This window comes from Hevea brasiliensis, chromosome 18 (assembly GCF_030052815.1).
Source record: "Hevea brasiliensis isolate MT/VB/25A 57/8 chromosome 18, ASM3005281v1, whole genome shotgun sequence".
Taxonomy (NCBI): Eukaryota; Viridiplantae; Streptophyta; class Magnoliopsida; order Malpighiales; family Euphorbiaceae; genus Hevea; species Hevea brasiliensis.
Genome location: NC_079510.1, coordinates 41,629,663 through 41,651,224, shown reverse-complemented (window position 1 = coordinate 41,651,224; position 21,562 = coordinate 41,629,663). Strand labels below are relative to the sequence as shown.

The 21,562-nt window shown below is 33.0% G+C and overlaps 4 protein-coding genes across 4 annotated transcripts; 3 read left to right on the top strand and 1 right to left on the bottom strand.

Annotated features, from left to right (window-relative positions):
• Positions 1-258: 258 nt before the first annotated feature.
• LOC110645996 (protein NRT1/ PTR FAMILY 8.3) lies at positions 259-4,171 on the top strand. The gene is made up of 5 exons (XM_021799281.2): positions 259-415; positions 913-1,018; positions 1,282-1,499; positions 1,875-2,431; positions 3,120-4,171. The coding sequence occupies exons 1-5, from the start codon at positions 362-364 to the stop codon at positions 3,940-3,942; spliced, it is 1,758 nt and encodes a 585-aa protein (XP_021654973.2). The 5' UTR covers positions 259-361; the 3' UTR covers positions 3,943-4,171.
• A 1,359-nt stretch (positions 4,172-5,530) lies between these two features.
• Positions 5,531-10,104, top strand: LOC110645995 (eukaryotic translation initiation factor 3 subunit I). The gene is made up of 8 exons (XM_021799280.2): positions 5,531-5,845; positions 6,036-6,251; positions 7,418-7,545; positions 8,099-8,218; positions 8,345-8,434; positions 8,775-8,861; positions 8,953-9,032; positions 9,785-10,104. The coding sequence occupies exons 1-8, from the start codon at positions 5,662-5,664 to the stop codon at positions 9,858-9,860; spliced, it is 981 nt and encodes a 326-aa protein (XP_021654972.2). The 5' UTR covers positions 5,531-5,661; the 3' UTR covers positions 9,861-10,104.
• Positions 10,105-11,034: 930 nt separating this feature from the next.
• LOC110646000 (short-chain dehydrogenase reductase ATA1) lies at positions 11,035-12,214 on the bottom strand. Its single transcript, XM_021799284.2, has 2 exons — positions 12,043-12,214; positions 11,035-11,953 (listed from the first exon to the last, which is right to left on the bottom strand). Exons 1-2 carry the CDS (start codon positions 12,093-12,095, stop codon positions 11,155-11,157), a joined length of 852 nt encoding a protein of 283 aa, XP_021654976.2. The 5' UTR covers positions 12,096-12,214; the 3' UTR covers positions 11,035-11,154.
• A 908-nt stretch (positions 12,215-13,122) lies between these two features.
• Positions 13,123-17,121, top strand: LOC110645997 (NADH dehydrogenase [ubiquinone] 1 beta subcomplex subunit 7). The gene is made up of 2 exons (XM_021799282.2): positions 13,123-13,598; positions 16,872-17,121. Exon 1 carries the CDS (start codon positions 13,251-13,253, stop codon positions 13,557-13,559), a length of 309 nt encoding a protein of 102 aa, XP_021654974.1. The 5' UTR covers positions 13,123-13,250; the 3' UTR covers positions 13,560-13,598; positions 16,872-17,121.
• Positions 17,122-21,562: the final 4,441 nt, after the last annotated feature.

The window sequence follows — 21,562 nt, the reverse complement described above, 5'->3', positions numbered from 1 at the left end:
ACTCTTAAATATTTATACTATTTATTTTATATAATTTTAATTAATTCAATTATTTAACTTTTATAAAAATTAAAATAAGTTCATTAATTTTTTTTAAAGATTTAATAAAATAATTAAAGAATTTAATTTTATAAAATACAAAATTTTATAATTATGTTTTAAAAAAAATGGACCCATTAGTTAAGTATGATAAGTTGTAGGGATCTGTCAATAATTTACAAAAAAAAAAAAAAGTCATATAATCATCCTTGGCCCACGCTTTGTCAGTATATTTTCTCTGATCCTTCCGCCCAGATTATTTTGTTGTTCAATCGTAGAATCTTTGAAATACCCACGGAGAAAGGAAGTGACGAATCGGAGCATGGGTACGGTGGAGGAACAGACTTCGCTTCTGGAGGACGGGCTCCTGGAACAGGTCTCCATTCTCTCTTTTTCTTATAGCTGGTTCTGTTTTGCCAAATTTGTGTATTGATTATGGTTCAATATATTTGAATAAGCTGAACAATCATGCGGTACAAAGTAATACCTCAAGTTATGAAATTTCTTTCTGGGTTTTTTTATGGATTGTGAATTGCAAGTTCTCTTTCTACTTTTGCGGATAGATTTTGGTTCTTTTAGATCGTTTTGTTGTTAAAATTGTTTGGTGCAACCACTTCCACTTTAGGTAGTTTCTTTCTCCATTTTTTTCATGTTTAATTTCACTTCCTTTCGGAGGAAGTCAAAAGAATTTGCATAATTTTTAATAAATATGAGTATGATTACTTCATTTAATGATCCATCGTCATCTTATAATTATGTACAAATTGAAACATGCTTTTGTTCTCTTGTTTCTATATTTATTTTTTGCTTTTGACTGCCAAAAAAAAAATCTTGCACCATGCCACTTATGCATGATGTTTCATATATCTTCAGAACAAAAGCAATGGGCTCTATACTGGTGATGGCTCAGTTGACCTTCGTGGCAATCCTGTACTTAAGGAGAAGACAGGAAATTGGAAAGCATGTCCTTTCATTTTGGGTACTGTATTATCTTCACACTGCTCTCTTGTATTTAGTATCGCTATCCCATTATTATTATTATTTCTTTCTGATGTTTGTCACATAAAATGTAGGTACTGAATGTTGTGAACGCTTGGCCTATTATGGGATCTCCACTAATCTGGTTACTTATCTTACCAATAAGTTGCACGAAGGAAATGTGTCTGCTGCTAGAAATGTTACCACCTGGGCAGGCACTTGATTATTATTATTTCTTTCTGATGTTTGTCACATAAAATGTAGGTACTGAATGTTGTGAACGCTTGGCCTATTATGGGATCTCCACTAATCTGGTTACTTATCTTACCAATAAGTTGCACGAAGGAAATGTGTCTGCTGCTAGAAATGTTACCACCTGGGCAGGCACTTGCTACATTACACCCCTTATTGGAGCTGTGCTAGCAGATGCTTATTGGGGAAGATATTGGACAATAGCTACTTTCTCCACAATCTATTTAATTGTAAATTATTAACTGAACTCTCTATTTTTATTTTTAGCTACTGTACAGTTTTTTTCAATTGCTTGGCCACTCACCTCTCACTGATCCTCACATTGCTCTAGCTGATGGAGCTAAACCTGGTGTTTGTTATTTCCATTTCAATTAGTTGCCTCAACCGATGAAAGTTTGGATGAAGTTATGATATCTTTTGAATTGTTATAGACTTAGTTGGATGAAGTTATGATATCTTTTGAATTGTTATAGACTTAGCGCACGTTTACTGTGTTCAATGAGGTTTACATTTCTCCTTTCCTGCATTGATTGCTATTTTGTGAATGTGTTTTATGTGCTATCTTAGAGTGTAGCATAACTGAATAGTTGTCAATTGGCGTATAGGGAATGTGTACCTTGACGCTCTCAGCATCAGTTCCTGCATTAAAGCCACCTGAATGTGTGGGTTCTCTATGCCCTCCTGCAAGTCCATCTCAGTATGCTGTATTCTTCTTTGGGCTCTATCTGATTGCACTTGGGACAGGTGGTATCAAGCCATGCGTTTCGTCCTTTGGGGCTGACCAATTTGATGACACTGATCCTAAGGAAAGGGTGAAGAAGGGATCTTTCTTCAACTGGTTTTATTTTTCTATCAATATTGGTGCTCTTGTATCGAGTAGTTTACTGGTGTATATTCAAGACAATGCTGGGTGGGGTCTGGGATTTGGAATTCCTGCATTATTTATGGGCATTGCTATTGCTAGCTTCTTTTCAGGCACAGCCCTCTATAGATTTCAGAAACCAGGGGGAAGTCCTATTACAAGGATGTGCCAGGTTTTGGTTGCATCATTCCATAAGAGGAATCTCGAGGTTCCTAAAGATAGTAGTCTTCTATATGAAACACAAGAAGGAAGCTCTGCAATTGAAGGGAGCAGAAAACTGGAGCATAGCAATGAATTGAAGTAATTTTCTTCACCATTCTCCTTAGTTATTATACTTAACTGATTTAAGCTCTTTGAGATGATGGGCTTTCTTGAATTTCTGTGCAGAGTGCATCGAAATTATATATTTTCTGAGGTCTAAATGCTCTATTTATTAAGTATCCTATTCTTCAGAGTGTCCTGTTGAATTTTGTTCATTCTTCCACTTTTAACCCATGTTTTGTTGACATACATTTAATAAGTGAGGACTAAATGACTATAAAAGCGGACTTACTTATGCATTTTACTTGCAGAATACTTTATAGTTTTTCTCTTTGTAGTAGCACAGAATCATGCAAAGTTCTGCTTGGATAGTTGTTTGCACGGCCTCTTGATTGATATATATTTTATCTATTCTTTTTTCCTTTAGATCTTTGTTTTTGGAAGGTCTTTTCTCAATGTTCCATTGAGTAAATATAATGCTTCTGGAATATTCTCAGCTTTTATAGATTTGTTAACCTGATTTGTGAAACAGTTATAGGAAAGTGCATCATTTGATCCATCTCCTTAATGGTTGACCCTGTATTTATGAATTTGTTCATACCTAATTTGTATCATTATCATTTGTCAGACATTATCTTCTTTCTATTTGTGTGGAAGTTTCATTTAGGTTACAGCCATTAATTAGTATTCAAAAGAAGTTTGAATTTCAAATCTTGGTTCTTTGTAGGTGCCTTGATAAAGCTGCTGTAATTTCAGATACTGAGGCCAAAAGTGAGGACTTTTCCAATCCGTGGAGGCTTTGCACTGTGACACAGGTGGAGGAATTGAAGATTTTGGCCCGCATGTTTCCAATCTGGGCCACAGGAATTGTCTTTTCTGCTGTCTATGCCCAAATGTCTACAATGTTTGTGGAACAAGGGATGCTGATGGACACAACAATTGGTTCTTTCACCATTCCCCCTGCTTCCTTGTCGACATTTGATGTTATCAGTGTTATTTTCTGGGTGCCGATCTATGATAGAGTCATTGTTCCAATTGCAAGGAAGTTCACAGGCAAAGAGAGGGGCTTCTCTGAGTTGCAACGGATGGGCATTGGCCTTTTCATTTCAGTTTTATCCATGTGTGCTGCTGCTTTGGTAGAGATCAAGCGACTGCAGCTCGCTAAAGAGCATGGGTTGGTCGATGAGGATGCTGCCATGCCTCTTAGTATCTTTTGGCAAATCCCCCAATATATGTTAGTAGGTGCTGCAGAGGTCTTTACATTCGTTGGGCAGCTTGAATTTTTCTATGAACAATCTCCAGATGCCATGAGGAGTTTATGCAGTGCATTGTCGCTGCTGACAACATCTTTGGGCAATTACCTGAGCTCTTTTATTCTAACTGTGGTAACATACTTCACTACTGTGGGTGGGAAGCATGGATGGATTCCTGACAACTTGAACAAGGGCCATCTTGATTACTACTTCTGGCTCTTAGCTGGACTCAGCGTAGTTAACATGTTCATCTACATTGTCTGTGCCAAGAGATACAAACACAAGAAGGCCTCCTAGGTTGTTACAACTTACAATTTACAAGGGCGTGATCTCATATACACATGCAAAAAGGGTCTTGGTTGCAAGTGGTTTGCACATAAAAGAATCATGTTCCACAGCTATTATCTTATGATCTCCTTCAGTATGTACCATATTCGTTAATTTGCTTACAATATACAATGCTTATGCTGATGCATTTGATTGAACATCAAATTTTACTTCTATTTTATTGCTACTTTTGGATGGAGTTGGAGTTGTTTTGTTTAGCTGCTAGAGGATAATATCAACAGAATGTTTGACAGGACGAGGGATGTAATTACCAAGGCTATTCAAGCAATCATCAAAGTTAAGATAGAGTAGATGGAGTCACTGATGGATAAAATGCAGTCCCCTGACCCAATTTTTGATTTGGTAACACGGAAGGCAAGTTTAGTATTAGTTTGTCCTCATTAATCTTCTTAGTGGAAGCAATGGCCCTTGGCAAGAAAATGCGAAAATTATTATTTAGTTCATATATTATAACAAAATTAATTAATTGGTCCTTTTATTTTAAAAAATATATTATTTAGTCATTCTGTTAAATTTTTTGTTATTCATGTTATTTAATTTATTATTCAGTTTTTTTATTATAAAAAAATTAATTAGTTGATCTCTGTATTTTAAAAAATGCTTCTACTTAGTCTCTCTATTTTAGTAAAATTAATTAGTTGATATCTGTATTTTAAAAAATGCTTTTACTTAGTCTCTCTATTTTAATAAAATTAATTAATTGGTATATGTATTTTAAAAAAATACTGTATTTCAAAAATATATTATTGGATACAAATAAAAATTTTGCTATTTGAACTTTTTTTTTTAATTTTCAATTTTTTAGACATTATTATTGTATTTTTTTTATTAAGAAATAATTTTTTTTATTACATATAAATTTAAGAAAATTGATTTTTTTTTTGTAAATAGTTTATACCATTTTTATCAATGGATGAAAACAAAGAGAAAATAAGGAATAAGGTTATAGGTGTAAAGAAGAATAAGTATTAAAAGAAAGAAATAGGAAAATATAAGAAAAAAATAAAGGAGAAAGCACAGAGATTAATGTGTTTTTCTAAAAATAAGAATTAATTAATTAATTTTACTAAAATAGAAATGTTAAATAGTATTTTAGTTAGTATTAATTAATAAAAAATTTAATAAAAAGATTAAATAGTTTAATAAAAATAAAATATAAAAAATAAATAATATAAAATATAAAAATTAAATAGTTAATTTCATTAAAATGCAGATATTAAATAATAATTTACACTAAGAAAATGAGGTGCTAAGAAAGTTATTATTTATTATTTTACTTCAGATAAATTTCTAGATGATCCATATAGTTTGACAAAAAACATAAATTAGTCCTACTGTTTGAAAATATGAGATAATTGGATAAGTTACGCCTATGTTACTTATGACCCATAAAAATCGGATCCGGATTAACCAGTTGAGTAATTAATTTTTTCAAAAATTGTATAACAATGAAATCATACAAACATTTTGTAGCCCGAAGCCTTTAAATGGGTTTGCAAAGGCCCATCGACCCACTCTCACTATATATACAAACCTCATATAGCCAATTGCTGCCCTTTCGCTCTTCTTTAAACCCTACCTCTTTGTGTGCTGGTGAAGGAGAGAACTCGAGGAATTTCCTATTTGTGATTCGGAGTGCTTATCGGAGCAGATCAGAATCAGCTAAAGATGAGACCCATTTTGATGAAAGGGCATGAAAGGCCCTTAACGTTTTTGAAGTATAACAGAGAAGGCGATCTCTTGTTCTCCTGCGCCAAAGACCACAATCCCACCGTCTGGTTCGCCGACAACGGCGAACGTTTGGGTACTTACCGCGGCCACAACGGCGCCGTTTGGTGCTGCGATGTCTCAAGCAAGTCTTCTTCTCTCTGTCTCTCTATGAAGATTTCCTATTTTTTTTTTTTTTTTGGTTTGTTGATTTTTACTCGTAGTCTATAGCAATTATTTTACTAACATGGTGTTGTATTAGGAAAATTATGTATCTTGTTGTCTTATCCAAATACCAATAAACATTTGTTTTTTTTTTTTTTGAAAAAAAAAAGGAGATTCGATGCGCCTTATTACTGGAAGTGCAGACCAGACAGCAAAGTTGTGGGATGTTCAAACTGGAACTCAGTTGTACTCCTTTAACTTTGATTCGCCTGCCAGGGCTGTGGATTTCTCTGTTGGTGATAAACTTGCTGTTATCACCACTGATCCTTTTATGGAATCGCCTTCTGCCATTCATGTAAAACGCATTGCAAGAGATCCCAGTGACCGTAAGTTTTATATGCTATTATTTGTCTGTTATGGTGATATGCTTCATTTTTTTGTTTTTCATGTTGTTCATATTCACTTAAATTTAGTAGGATACCACCCTGTTAACCATGTTTTATGGATGCATACCTTGTTGATATGATGGATTATGCATTGTTCTTTTCCCTCTTTCCGATTCCGTCTATGTCATTACTTTAACCCTATGAATTGCGTGAAAGTAAGATACTCAAAATTTGGGAGTCCAAGATCTCCGTTGACAAGTTTAATTCATTCATAGCTCCCTTGTTTTCCTATAATTGGAACCTTAGGAGTCTATCCATTTTTTCATTCGGTAAACTCTTCAATGGACTCCCCATCCCATCTTTTTTCCATCTAATTGTTGGCATAGGGGTTACATCCCGGATGAAACTTAATAGTATACCACTTCGAATAACTCAAGCAGAAAAATGGAGAGTGAAATGCGGTTCTGTTTTCACTTGTTCGAGATGGTGAATCAATTGTATGATATCAATGAAGAGATAATTTTGTGCTCTTCCAATCTTATAAAAACTTGAATTGCAAAGCGGATTATCCTCTTAGCATATAATAGCACTGTGGTATTTGAAGTATGGATTTGGTCATCCTACTTTGGCTTTTCTGTGGAATAATGCCAAGTCCTTTCCCCGCTTTTTCTCATTCATTCCTACTGAATTTTGTGACAATTTTGTTCAATTGTTTAATTAGTTGCATTGCTTGTGCTAACTTGTTAGAATGCACTTTATATTGCAGGTTTTTGTGTAGATTTATTGAAATTAAATAGTATTTTAGTAGCAACTCTATGTGTGTGATTGAGGGATTCTGATTTTGTTTGAAGAGGTAGCAAGGGTTTGAAGTGGAATGATGGAGTTATTGTGTGTAACATAAATTATGAGATACATGATGCAACTGGTTCAGTTGCACAACAGAGGCCATCCTTGTGTTTCATAACTTCTTTTTTATCCAGGCTGACTTAGACATCATGAACTCACCCAAACATGTAATAATATTCTGAGTTTTTATATTATGATATAGATGCTAAAATTGTTTACTTATGATTGGATTTCTACATGTCTTGTAGTCGTTGTTTATACTAGGATATTTCTATACATAGTGTTGTGCCCATCTAAATTTGTCAGCGTCTCATTTTTAGAGACTGGTGAATCTGTGCTCATTCTCAAGGGCCCTCAGGGAAGAATTAACAGAGCTGTTTGGGGACCCCTGAACGAGACTATCATAAGTGCTGGAGAGGATGCTGTAATTCGCATATGGGATTCTGAGGTAACTGGCAATTTATGTGCATAATTACTTTTGCAGTAATGTCACATGGGTGGGAGTGGGACACATAAACTCCCAAAAATATGTAGGATGGATGCATAAAAATGTTTTTTTAATTGATTGTTTGGTGCATTCTTGAAAAGGCCAAATGATTTATAAGTTTTTTCAGAATTGGTAAATACAAAACTGCTATATGAACAATATGTTGTGGTTTTTCTTGTGCTTTAAATACAATTTTTTGATAGATTGCAAGTTTTCTGAGGTTCCATGAGATGGAAGTAAAACTGAATTTTTTACAGTAACAAACAAGCGCTGGTAGAACTGGGGTGTATAATAATTAGCTCATGCCCATAAAGTTGAGACTACCAAACCTTGATTTGTAAAACTAAAGAAAATTGAAAATAATATAATTGCTTTCTATCCCAAATGAATTTAAAAAATGACTTGAAGCTAATTCAACGAGGCTCAAGAATGGAAAGCCTTTAGTTTAAATTTGCAGATTAAGGGCTTGTTTGAGGTTTAAGTTTAAAGTTGCATTCTTCTGTCAAACTTGTAGACTGGAAAGCTTCTGAAAGAGTCAGATCGGGAAATTGGGCATAAGAAGACAATAACATCTCTTACAAAGTCTTCTGATGGTTCACACTTCCTTACTGGTTCTCTAGATAGGTCTGCTAAGGTATAGTGTCCAGCTAGCTGCATATTTTTTAATTTATTATTTCTTACTTTCCTTTCTGATCTTTCTCTCTACAATGTGGAGTTCAACTGGCCCTTTTTATATTAATTGTGTTTCTCCAATTTTTAGCTATGGGACATCAGAACGTTGACTCTTATCAAGACCTATGTGACAGAACGTCCAGTCAATGCTGTTACAATGTCTCCTCTTCTTGATCATGTAAGTTTATTAATATTATTGACTATTTTACGGTATGAGGACCATCATATAGTGTAGGTGTAAGTGGCTTTACCTGATGCCAATAGGTTGGAGTTTCTTGGCCCAAGGGCCAAGGACAGCCAATTTTCGCAAAGGTAAAGGGTAGGGGATTTTTTTCTTTTCTAGGATTCACTGGTTAATGGGTGGTTTAATGATCAAATTGGTTGAAGACAAATTAATGTAGATGACATTATTTGCTGATTAAAGGTCTTATGCATCATTTTGTATTTTTGTATCATTTCTTTTCTCAGTTCCTTCACATAATTTTGCTTGTAAATATCTGCCCTTTTTTGCTTTGCAGGTTGTGCTTGGAGGTGGTCAGGATGCTTCAGCTGTCACCACAACTGATCACCGTGCTGGGAAGTTTGAAGCCAAATTCTATGACAAGGTTAACTTTTCATGCTGATGATGTTTCTCTATATGAAGATATGTGATTTGGCAACTTTTTGATTCTATCCTATTTGAATTTCCTTGTTTAGATTCTTCAAGAAGAAATTGGAGGCGTCAAAGGTCATTTTGGACCTATAAATGCTTTGGCTTTCAACCCTGATGGGAAAAGGTATAGTTTTCTTTTTGGTTCATCTCTTCTATTTGTTTTCTTACCTGAGTTTTATTGCTTACTTGGGTGAGGGGTGAGTGGTAAAAATAGTGGTGACTGGGGTAGTTAAGGTCAAAAACATATTTGTACTATGTAATAGTGAATTTCAATTAGAATCCAGGGGGAAGGGAGCAAGAGGGAGAGTCTGCATTTGTGGGTCAATTCTACATGTTAAGAATAAGATACCACCTTTTGCTTACTACCATAGAGATCTGCGGCTTGTGTATTCATCACTTGGTCACCAAGTGACATGGGCAATTAGACATATACCAACAAATATCTTAGTGCGATTACCGCAATAAGTCTGTTGAACTGCAACCTTATTAATTTGAGGCAAGTGTGAATGAACAACTGATGGAAGTGTTGTACTTCCAGTATGACCACCAATGGTCTAAAATATGAGACATGTTCCTGTGGTGTCTCTTAATCCCAACATTTCAGTTGCTGACAGAATTTCATTCGTTATATGTGGAGCTTTTCTGGTGCATTTAAGAACATTGGTTGATGTGAAACATGTCTCGCTGCGTTGTTTGGATATGCTGGCTACTGTTGTATGAATATCTTTCATTGAATTGTAACATATATTAACAAAAATTCAAGCATTTTCCTGCATGTTAATCTGGAATCGCATGTTTGCCTAAACGATGTTGAAGCTTTGAGTTACCATTAAATGTTTTAGCGCTTACCTATATGTTGCACTTATGGTTTTGTAGTTTCTCAAGTGGAGGTGAAGATGGGTACGTGAGGTTGCATCATTTTGATCCAGATTACTTCAATATTAAGATTTAGATTTGGCATATATTTATTTGTATTGGAAAAGAAGTCAATTTCGGATAGGGTGGAAAGGAATTTTGATGTTTGTTTCTGAGGAGCATAGTGTAAAAAAATACTCTATTTATGCAACTATTTATGCAAATGATAAACCATTTTCGTTCCGTTGTAAGAATTCCATGCCTTGCAATTTTTTGCTGGAGGCAGAGAATATCTTTTGGTTTCTTTGAATGCATCATCTATCTATTATATTTGACAAGCATTGGTCAGTGTAGGTTTTTTTTTTCGAAGATTAAGAAATTTCATTTATATAATGATAGTACAGATGTATTCCAAGAATATCAATCTCTCTTAGATCGAAAAGCTTGAAGGGGAATATATGTGAGAGATAAAATTTTATAGGGGTCTCTTTATAAAGATTTGGATGAGAATCAGTCTAGATTTTTTTTTTTTTTTTAACAACTGTTGGTATTATATAAAATCGTTTTAATATTCATGCTTGAAATCAGCTTGTCTGATGTTTCGGAATAAACTGAGCCATGTTGTAGCAAGTTTTGGCAAGCTTGGGCTCGTAAAATATTCGGAATAAATTTAAATTAAATTAATCTGTAATTTTGATTTAAAAATAATTGTGCCAAGGTTTTTTTTCCAAAAAAAAAAAATAAAACAATAATTTTTAATATTTAAATAATATTACTGTTTATATTACTTAAGTTTTATCTATTTTAAAATATTATATATTATATATATTTATATAAATTAATGTTACTATTATTTGTAATATATAAAAATTTTATAAGGGTGATAATTAAAGCCCCAATAAAAAAATTCAAGCTTCTTTATAAAATTATAATTTAATACAATAATTTTTAGTTTTATTTATCCAAATAAAATTGAATCAATTTATTACAATTTTATCTAATAGAGTAAATTTAATTAAAAATAATATATAAAGAAGACGAACATAACTCGCAGGAAGTAGAACTAAAATTTTCTTTTAGAAAAGTGATAATATCAATAAACAAATGTAAATTGAATGAAATCATAAAATTTGTTAGTATTTAGATAAAAACAAATGAATTTCTGGTTTTTTTATCTAAATTATCGTAAATTGTTAAGATTTTGCCAACATTTTATTTGGTAGAGTGGCAACTTACAAAGAGAGGAGAAAAGAAAAATACAATCATGAACATTCAAAGAAATATGTAGTATTAATAATGGAGATCAGAACTAATTAATCTTGGATACCTTTTTTTTTTTTAATTCTATCATATGCTAATTTTCATGTTCTTATATATATAATTCGTTTAGATTATTGGTAAATGAAAGCCATGTTACTATTTGCAGAGGTATAGCCCCCATCAATGACAAGATTGTGGGCTGTTATGAACCCTGCAGATTCTTCACTAGCAAGAAACAATGCAGCCTGAGCCACATCTTCAACACTTGCATATCTCCCACGCAAAAGACTTCCACTTTCCCCAACAATTTTGCCCACTTCTTCAGGCTTCACGTCCACTTTCCCCATGATCCTTCTGTATGCACTAACAAGCATCTCCGAAGGGACACCATGAGGCGAAATGCAATTGACCCGAATTCCATGCACACCTAACTCACATGCAGTGCTCTTCATCAATCCAACAATTGCCGCTTTTGACAATGTGTAAGTATGTGATCCCAAGCCTCCCATTATAGCTGCAGAGCTTGCTGTGCATATGATGCAACCCCCATTTCGACCTTCTATCATGGCCTTCGCCGCATGCTTGATCCCATGTAAATTTCCATTCACATTAACTGAGAATAATTGCTTTGCTTTCTCCATGTCAAGGTTGGCGATGCTCCCATCATGACCTGCAATACCAGCATTATTGAACATGATGTCCAGTTTGCCTTTCCAAGCTAGTGCAAGATTGATAGCTGATTCTACATCAGCTTCATTAGCAACATCGCAGTAAATATATCTGCCTCCTATTGAATCAGCTAGGCTGCTTCCCAAGTCTTCGAGGATATCAGCAATGACCACGTTGGCCCCATTTTCTGCAAACAATTTTGCTGTGGCTGCCCCAATCCCTCTTGCTCCACCAGTTATAACAGCAACTTTGCCCTTCAGCCTAGCAACATTACAACTGATTAAAGATTATATAACTTTATATCTAAACAAGTTCGCAAGATCAGACATAATCAATTCAGAGGAACTAACCTGTTTGTAGATAACCTCTGGACATCATCATGCATATGAATATGTGACTCCATTGCAATGTAGAATAATGTCTTAGCAGCTGGATGGTGATTATATATAATGGAAATTCAAATGCTATGAAGATGAAAAAATGTTTAAACTTTAAAGATTTGTTTTGATAATCTTTGAAAGAATCTAAGTGCTGCTTTTTGAGAGGCTTATAATTAACGCCTACATGTTCTTTTCATTCCTGGCAACAACCTGCTAACCATATAACCTATTAGCTCACCTATAATTGTGTATAATTTTGTTTTTTCTTGTGTATGATCTAATTCTCAACAACATTTGCCTAGTGCTTGATCAATTATTTGAGAAGAAAAAGAAAAGTAGGATGAAAAACTAAAGTTAATTAATTATTTTGGGGTCAATATAACAAATGAGATGCTAGAGTTGTTCATTTTACTTGTTATAATTGCTGCTTTGTGGACTCATGTTGTCCTCTTCTTTATAATCTTATTTTACTCCATTTCATAATTTAAACTCATAATTAAATAAATATTTTAATCAATTAAAATAATCAATCATAATGGCTTATATATACACTCTTAAAAACATAAAAGCTCAGGATCTCATGACTCAAGTCATAAATAATGTAGAATTAAGAAGATTTTTTGCAGTGATTTCCTATATTGCTCAACTTTGATAAATTCAAGTGAGTTTTCTATCCCTTTCTTTCTCATTCATTTTCAATTATTGTTCTCTACTTTTTCTTTTGATTATATTTCATAATTAAAATTGATAATTCCACATTTTTATTAAGGTTTGATAGTTAGTACAGAATGATGGAAATTTTGATGAAAATCTTTTACTAATTTTAATAACATGTGTTTTGTTTTTTTTTTAATTAGTGAGTTTCTATGGTAACTTTATTTTTTACCGAGTAAATCTTAATTACTTTGTCAATAATTACTATTAGATGAATAAAATCTAACCCTTACGGTGAAATATAAAGAGTATAAATTGTGGAAACGGCAGACGTGAAGCTCAAAACGACGACGCTATTCTGAAAAACTGAGAAAATAAGCCCAACTTCGACAGAGGCCTACGTACGCCCCACAACGAGCCAAATAACGCAAACGATTAGATTAGCCTATAGAGAGTGAAGAGTTAAGCTGAAATTCTGCCTTTGGAACGCGAGAAAAGAGCAGCAACGATTTTGCAAGCCAATCATGGAAGTCGAGGGATCATCGAAGACAATGATAGCAACGCAGGCTGAGATGGTGGAGGCCAGGGTGCCCATCTCCTACAGAGACCAGTGCGCTCATCTGCTGATACCGCTCAACAAGTGCCGCCAGGCCGAGTTCTATCTTCCATGGAAGTGCGAGAATGAGCGCCACGTTTACGAGAAGTGCGAGTACGAGCTTGTCATGGAGAGAATGCTCAAGATGCAGAAGATCCGTGAAGAGGAGGCGAAACTCAAACAAGCCCAGAAGCACGGAAGCCCCATACCTCTCATCCCCAAAACTGCCAATGCCTAGCTGCGAGACATCAAGTGCTTTTCTTCTTTTTATTTCTTGGTAGGTGATTTCTCCTGGCTTTTGGTTGATGGGTTTATTGGGTTAATGTGGTTATATGTGATCATTGATAGGGTATTGAATATTTGGAGTTTTTGTTGGTAAGTTAGGCTTTGAAGTTATTAGATTATTGGGTCTTGATTAATCTAGGTTTTTTTATCTTAGCTATAATTTTCAGAATTTCAGGTCTTGCTCGGTCTAGGGTTTGATTGAGAGCCTAATGTTTAGGCTTTCTTTATATAAATTTTTTCAATCAACGAGATTTCTTATGAATCGCTTAACGAGATTACCATTCTATTCAATTGTGATTCTGTTCGTGGGTTATTGGATTTGGATATGACTAATTGTAGAGTGTGTTTGATAACCAACAATTCATTTGAAGTTGTTTTGGCATTCTGCTGCTGGGTTATCGTTCTCGGTTTATTAATTGACTTCATATAATGTTTGATTATGGTATTTTTGTATGAATTTATGAGGTTATTTTGTGGGAGTTTCATTTTGCACTTTTCTCATTTACTAATTGTTTTTGGAATTTTAGATGTTGCACTTATGAATTTCTTGTCTTTTGGTATAAAGGGCTCTGCTTTACTGAAAATTTTGATTTCAATTCTAAGGATTGCTTCTTTTTGGTAAGTAATTGTTTACAGGTTTAGTTCTCTTTCGGTTCAGGCTCCCTTAGCCCCATGGGATAATTAAGTTACTTCCCAATAGTTGAGAAAAATGACAACCGAACAAGCTGAATTTGTTAACTTGTCATGAACTTAAGTTCCTGATCGAACTTACCTTAACCAAACAGCACCATATTGTATTGCAGCTTTTGAATTCTGACTACACTTCTAACTCTTAAATTTTGTTTTGTTTTCAGCTTTGCATAATATATTTATTTATTTCTTGGTATATGATCATGATGGTTCCTTCTGGTTTAAATGAATTGCACAATTAAAAATTTTAGAATTGAATTCCAGGAAGTGAATTCTATGGAACTGGTTATAACTAAAACCAATTCCCATCAAATTTGACAAAATTTAAAATGAATTCCACAAATTTAGAACAATAAAATTTTTTGGACTAAAATGCCCATGTATTTCTCGCAAACATATATTCGCTTTCTCTTGCCTTTCTCTCCCCCTCTTTCTCCCCTCCCTTTCTCTATCATTATTTACTTAGATGATGACACTGTTTATGTTGCTAAATAGACCTCCTATATATATTATTAATTGATTTATGTATTTATTATTAATTGTTATATATTTATTAGATATAAGTTTTTTTTTTGATAGAAGAATAAATTATAATTTTTTAATTTTACTATTGAGAGTATTTTAGGAAACGAGAACCAATGAATTTTAATTATGAAATTATACCAAACATTAATTATGTGGAATTCAATTGAATTCTTTATTTTAAGTTATGTCATACCAAGCATTAGAATTCATTTCAAATGAATTATAAATTTATAGTTGAACTTTGAATTGAACCGAAAACTATTTTACATAAATTTATGAACTTTTTTTGGGAATTCGTTCTAAACTTATGTTGATACTGGCTCCTGTGGGTACATATTATATAATAATTTGGAATCTTTTGATCCAAAATAATTTGGAAGCAACTTTTATTGGTGTTCTTTTTTCTGGGTCATTTGTGATTTGTGAAGTAGTTTCTACAATGTGACGGTTCAAAATGGTTACATTATCACTTGCTGTTAATATATAGGAATATTGAAGGATGGACAGTTTGTAATATAGTAGGTCATTAGGTTGGGATTGCTGATATAGATCAGCTATCATTAGGTTGGGATTGCTGATATAGATCAGCTACTTCAAAGTGATAGCAGTATTTACCAATGGTCTTGATTATTCATTCAATTGCTGAAATTCTGGAAACATAAAATCTATATTCTGTCAGAAGCTATCTTCTTTCTTATTTAGCTAAGGAATTACATTGTCTTTCTCATTAATAAATGCTTAGTGATTTGTGAAATCATTATTAAAACCCAGGTGATTGATGTAAATATTGTAAATGAATGCCTTTTTCTTGTAAAACACTGCAGTCAATTCTAAGGGAAGAGGTAACAACAAAAACATTGCAGTTGCTATGAATAAATTCTGGCATGAGAACTGTATTGCACTTCAGACCACAGTTCCTGGACTTAAATCACTGGGCTGCTATGTTTTATGGTAGGACTAGGCTAATATATGTCCTGGAGCCCCCAACTATATATGGAAGAAGAAAAGGAAGTTTTAAGCATACTGAGCCTCGTCTTGTTTGCAATTGGGAACTAGTAGAAAATTGAGTCAATGCCTTTTATGCTTTCCTTAGGGCTCACTATTGCTATCTTTGTTTTTGCAATTGTTTGGATATTGTGGATTATTTTCCCAAACCTAAAATGTGTATTTTTCTGACCTGTATTATTTTATTCTTTTAAATTTTCCACGTGGTGTTTATTTGTTCTCATGCCTTCCACATTAGCAAATTCAGGCTTGATTTTTCAGAGGTAAAAAAATGCATAAGTACAATAATTTTTTTGGTTAGGCTAAGTTTAGGTTGTGAGAGAATTGTCTCCCCTTATTCATTTTGATGAAGGAGATGCAAATCAAGTTTCAACCAACATTAATATGAAATAGTTGTACCTATCAATTTGTATTTTGGATTGTAGTCTTATATGTATTGTTTTAGTACAAGAACATTATAACTAGCAATTTAGTACCGTCGAACTCCCCTATTAGGTTACTTGAAACAGGTGCCTTTCTTGGTAATACAAATTATCTTTGTGATTTCTATTACCTCAATAAACCACCTAGATTTTTGCTAGTACGGAGCTTATCCATCTAACTGGTTTATTTCCTTTCATGTGAAAATTGCTTCAGTTCCTAAAGTTTAAATAGAATCACACGATTCTTAATGAAGTTCTTCAAATTAGGGAACATCACAGGTGAAGCCATAATCATATATATATATATATATATATATATATATATATATATATATATATAAATAAAGGAAATTATTTTTATACTTACTACAACATGAGCGGCTGAAAGACATGCACTTGTACCTCAATGAGATTGGGTAATGGGTAAGATGATGATATTTGATGCTCGTCACAATTCATGTGTTTTCTGGAACATAACAACAACCTTTTTCTCGGCTTTTTCCTGGAGGCTTAGCTATTGATATTTGATGAGAAATTTGGTAGCTATGGTTCTGTTATGGTTTGGAGCTTTTACTTACCCGTTTGTTCTGGCCATGGCATTGATTCAAGTTTCTTACATGCAGCTTTCAAAATCTACTTAGAGATGGATCTTCCAGGGTCTCTGAATACTTTTGGTGGGAAGTTATTTGGTAGCGTTTATCAGGAGACATGTAACAGACTCCTTGTATTTTCCTGGTGTTTCCTCAGTTATGCAACCTTGTTCAAGCTTATGGAATAAATACCTTACTGGGACTGATATTTTTTGTTTTAGCATCCTTTGTTAGATATAAATTTGCCCATGAATAATATATCATAATCATGGATATTTCACTAGATGTGCAGTAGGCTCTTCCTTATTTGCAGCCAAGGGAACGTAGATGAGTAGAGTAGCTAACTGTGGTTGGGGAATATGATGTCTTTTCTTCGTCCATTCTGCACCAAGATTAGCATGCCTTTAACAACCAGCAAGAGAGTGTAGACCCATATGGTTTGGCTGTTGATGGAAGCCCATTAAAGCCTTTTTTTTTTTTTTGGGAATGATTCTGAACCCATTAGAGTATTTAACCTTCCTCCTCGATTAATAAATTAATAATTTATTAAAACTTGTTAAGTAATATTTATTAGTTCGTAGATAACTGCTGGTTTTTGAGATGCCAACAGAGTCCACCTAAAAGATAAAAGTGTGAAATGAATTGATATCATTTCTAAATATTGACTAAAAAAGGTTGATTAAATCTAATCATTTCAAACTTTTCACGCCCAATTCATATAGCAACAATTTCGAGCGGGCATTTCACATATCAACTAGTGCTTAGCTTTTGCTTACAGTCCTCATGAGTTGTTGCCTTTACTCACCTTCTTTTTCTATTCCTACACTACACTTTTTCAAAAGCTTAGCTTCCTGCACCAATGAGTGCCCACCAGCTGATGCTTTGGAATTTCATATCGAATAAGGAATGTGTGCATATGAGTTATATAAAAATAAAAATTCTGTGAAATCTATTTCTATTTTCTATTACCAATCTATGTATATGTGTGTTTTATATATTAAAAAAAAATGGTCTAAATACACTTCTAGCTAAACAACAAATTTGATTTCAATATTAATTTTGACTAGAGGGAATAATTCAAATTTTTACACACGATAATTGTATTATAACAAATAATATTATAATAAATACACGTGATGGCTAGGGAATAAAACATGATTATGACATAATTAATTAGACCTAAACCAAAATTGTATATATAATAAGGCTTACCCCCATTGTTTTAATGAGATAATTAACACCCTTCATATATAGAAGTCATAACAAAAATATTATTATAATTATTATATAGTACTAATATCAATTTATGTTCTATATATATATATATATATATGTGATCTTAGCAGTTGGGGAATAACATGGGAAAAGAAGAAAAGATGATAGAAGAAAATTAGTACCAAACCACTTGGAATATTGAATATGAGTAAGGCACACGGCAAAGCATTAAATAAGAAATGCGGAATTAAGCATGAAAGAGGTGGCCAATGTCATTCTCTCTACATTGTTGACTGAAACTTTTTATTTTGAAATTAGTTCATTAGAAAAAAAAAAGTAATTTTTCCTTTTCACTCTTTTTATTTTTTTTCTCATAAAAATTAAAATTAAGAACTTATCCAAAATTATTAGTCCAATAGATGAAGCATGTGTTTGTGGAATTTTAATGTAGTAATCCATGTTGCTTAGTCTAAATCGATTCAGTAGTTAAAGACATCATTCATCTAACAAAATTATATTTAAATTTTCATTCTACTAATTTATTAATTTATTAAAAAGATATAATAATCGATCCCTTAAATAAAATTAAATTAAAATTTTGTGTAATTTTCTAGAACAACTCAATGCCTAAAAATGATTATGAGCAACTTAGTCATAATTAATCAATTAATTAATTACAATAAAACATAATAGTATGACAGTATCATTGTAACGACTCAAACCAAATTCTCAAGTATTGATGCTTTGGCTGGCCGGCCCTTGATGTGGTGTGTGAGGTTTTTCTCCCCAAAACCAAAAAGTTTGGGCTTTAGCGAACCATATATGGCCCGATTCCCTTCTCCCATTTCCGATGTGGGACGCGCACACTGCAGCGCATGACGCGCCCCCACACACACCACCCCACCAAACCAACCACACGCGCCCTCGCCCTCCACTCCACCACCGAGAGTGAGAGTCCTCGACCGATACTCAATTGTAACACCCCTGGTGTACCTTTCGGCTTGGGCTGCTCTCGGGGCCCTCACTATTCTCCCATTGGTTTTTTAAAAAAAACAAAACACACAGCTTTAACTTTGATATACTATACTACACATATTCCCCTTCATCATTCCGTCTCGACGCGCGACACTCGCAACACCAATCATATAGTCACATACATGGTTAATTCCTTTTATTTTTTTTTTTAAAGAATTTACAGGAAATTAAAATCTTCCCAAAATAATTATGGTGATAATGAAAAGAATAAAAATGAATGGAATATATGTATAGTAAAAAATAAATAAATAAAAGAAAGGATTAGCATGGGAATGTTGCAGTATTGTTGATATGCGGATGGGAAGGCTTCTACGTGCATGACCAACGCAGCAATCATACATCGGAAAGAAAGAAAACCAAAAGAGGTAATAACATTGAAGTTCAACCCCAAGTAATTCCAATCTTCGAGGATCAAAAGTCAAGAAAACATGGGTCCCAATTCTTCAATAATCAAATATATTTTTATTATTTTTTTCTCAATCACCCCCACAATTTTTTCTTCTAAATAGGCATTTTGATCCTAAACTATTAAGTTGGACATGAACTAAATTGGAATTGTTCAAATTTATGTTTGATCAGAACTGTCGATAAATTAGGCTGAAATTACCATAATCCTTCAGTTTGGAGTTATCTTTTAATTGAATTAAAATTCTCTTTTTCATGTATGTATAATTGTGAATATTGTTTGGCCATCTTAGAGAAGACTTGGGCATAAAAATGCTCAAGTTGAAGAGTAGAACATGTCAATATCAAACTCAAAAACTTGCCCAATTTTCTAAAGCAGAATCTGTCATTGCATGTGTAGGATGTGGACACAATTGATAATGAATTAATGGTCCTACGACCTTGTTGTTTGTTAAGTCTTTGAAAATTAATGCAGTGTTCCAGTTATAAGAAATTCTTCCTCGATTCAATGTATATCATACTAAACCCAAACTTCTACTCTTCTTATTATTTACATTTTCGAATTTTTAAATTAATATGCACATTTAATTCCCTTCTATAAAATTTAAAATGAAAATTAAGTCAGGAATATGACTTCCTCATATAAAAAAAAACTGAAAATATCTATACATTCATAATATAATATTATAATCAAATAATGAAAAATTTTTTTACGAAAAACGTTTTTGTAGAAAATAATTTTTATGAAAATTATAGAAATTATTTTCTACAAAATAAGTGAATTTTTAATTAGAAAAGAATTTTTTGATTAAATAAAAAAAATTAATAATGATATTAAGGATGAGAAAAGGGGAGAAATAGAAAGAAAACTTTTTTAAATTTCCAATGTGTGTTTAATTTGGAGGTGGGTGGAAAGCAAAACATGTATCCAGTGCATAATTTGAATGATGGGCTAGAAATTTCCTCAATCAATAAAAGCAAACACAATAATTCAAACTTTCTACCTAATTCCATACCTTGAGGTTGAAAATGTCAACATGGTGGGAACTTCTCTTCAATCATTGTTCATTCCCTAGCCAAACATCATTAGAATGAAATATTTTCAATTATATTTTAGCTTTTTCCCATCAAATCATACCCCTATATATATATATATATATATAGATAGATAATATTTTTCTCATTCTTCATTCCAATATTATTCCCTGTAGCTTTCATGAATGCTTGATTTAAGATTGCCTCTCTGTATATAGCCCACATTGTATTACTTTTTCATTTGACCTCAAAACAAGAAAGAGAGAGATTAGGATTCAGCTCTTCTCAACTACCCAAAATTGGCCTGTATCATATTTCAAAACTGTTCAGTCCTTTTGTGTTATTATGCGCATGAGAAAGGAATAGAAAGAAAAGGTTGGATAAATTTAAAAGGATTTGCAATTTGGTCAAAATAAAAAGGATATCAAAATGTTTGCTGTGGTTCCTAATAGGGCAAACTAGGTGAAAAAATGTCCATAATTAATTAAGTGCATAAACTGAACCTTGAGAAGTATTAGAAAGGGTTAAAAGGTAGAAGACAAAATAAATATGCATAATGCCCATGCCCATGGGTCTAAAAAAGTGTTAGAAAACCTGCATTATGACTCTCAATTGTAATGTCCCTTTCAGGGTTCTCATTATTGGATTTATCATGGGGACGTGGATGACCCTTGACTCCAGGCAAAGTTGTGGAAATTGTGGAGCTCTGCTTCTTTTATATGACTTCTTTTTGACGAAAAAGTTAACATATGGGTTTGCTAGTGAATATCAAACTCTCATTAGTTGTAGCAGGTCATGTTTTTGCAAAACAGGTCACATGGCCTGAAAGCTGGAGATGATTGTCCATCCACAATTTATAAATTTGGGAAAAAAAAAATAGTAAATTTTTACCTTTTCCTATAAAAAAAAAAACACATAATATAAAATAATACATACTTTTTAATAAAGTTGTGAAAATTTTATCATAATATATTAAGTTATATATTTTATTTACACATTCTTTTATAATTAATGGTTCTATTCAATAACTAATT

Excerpts from the sequence above, each read along its gene's own strand:
- LOC110645996 (XM_021799281.2), top strand. The coding sequence starts at position 362 with ATGGGTACGGTGGAGGAACAGACTTCGCTTCTGGAGGACGGGCTCCTG. Across the intron at positions 416-912 it reads AGGACGGGCTCCTGGAACAG|AACAAAAGCAATGGGCTCTA; the intron begins GTCTCCATTCTC and ends ATATATCTTCAG. Across the intron at positions 2,432-3,119 it reads GAGCATAGCAATGAATTGAA|GTGCCTTGATAAAGCTGCTG; the intron begins GTAATTTTCTTC and ends GGTTCTTTGTAG.
- LOC110645995 (XM_021799280.2), top strand. The coding sequence starts at position 5,662 with ATGAGACCCATTTTGATGAAAGGGCATGAAAGGCCCTTAACGTTTTTG. Across the intron at positions 8,219-8,344 it reads CTCTAGATAGGTCTGCTAAG|CTATGGGACATCAGAACGTT; the intron begins GTATAGTGTCCA and ends TCCAATTTTTAG. Across the intron at positions 8,435-8,774 it reads TGTCTCCTCTTCTTGATCAT|GTTGTGCTTGGAGGTGGTCA; the intron begins GTAAGTTTATTA and ends TTTGCTTTGCAG.
- LOC110646000 (XM_021799284.2), bottom strand. The coding sequence starts at position 12,095 with ATGGAGTCACATATTCATATGCATGATGATGTCCAGAGGTTATCTACA. Across the intron at positions 11,954-12,042 it reads CAGAGGTTATCTACAAACAG|GCTGAAGGGCAAAGTTGCTG; the intron begins GTTAGTTCCTCT and ends TAATGTTGCTAG.
- LOC110645997 (XM_021799282.2), top strand. The coding sequence starts at position 13,251 with ATGGAAGTCGAGGGATCATCGAAGACAATGATAGCAACGCAGGCTGAG.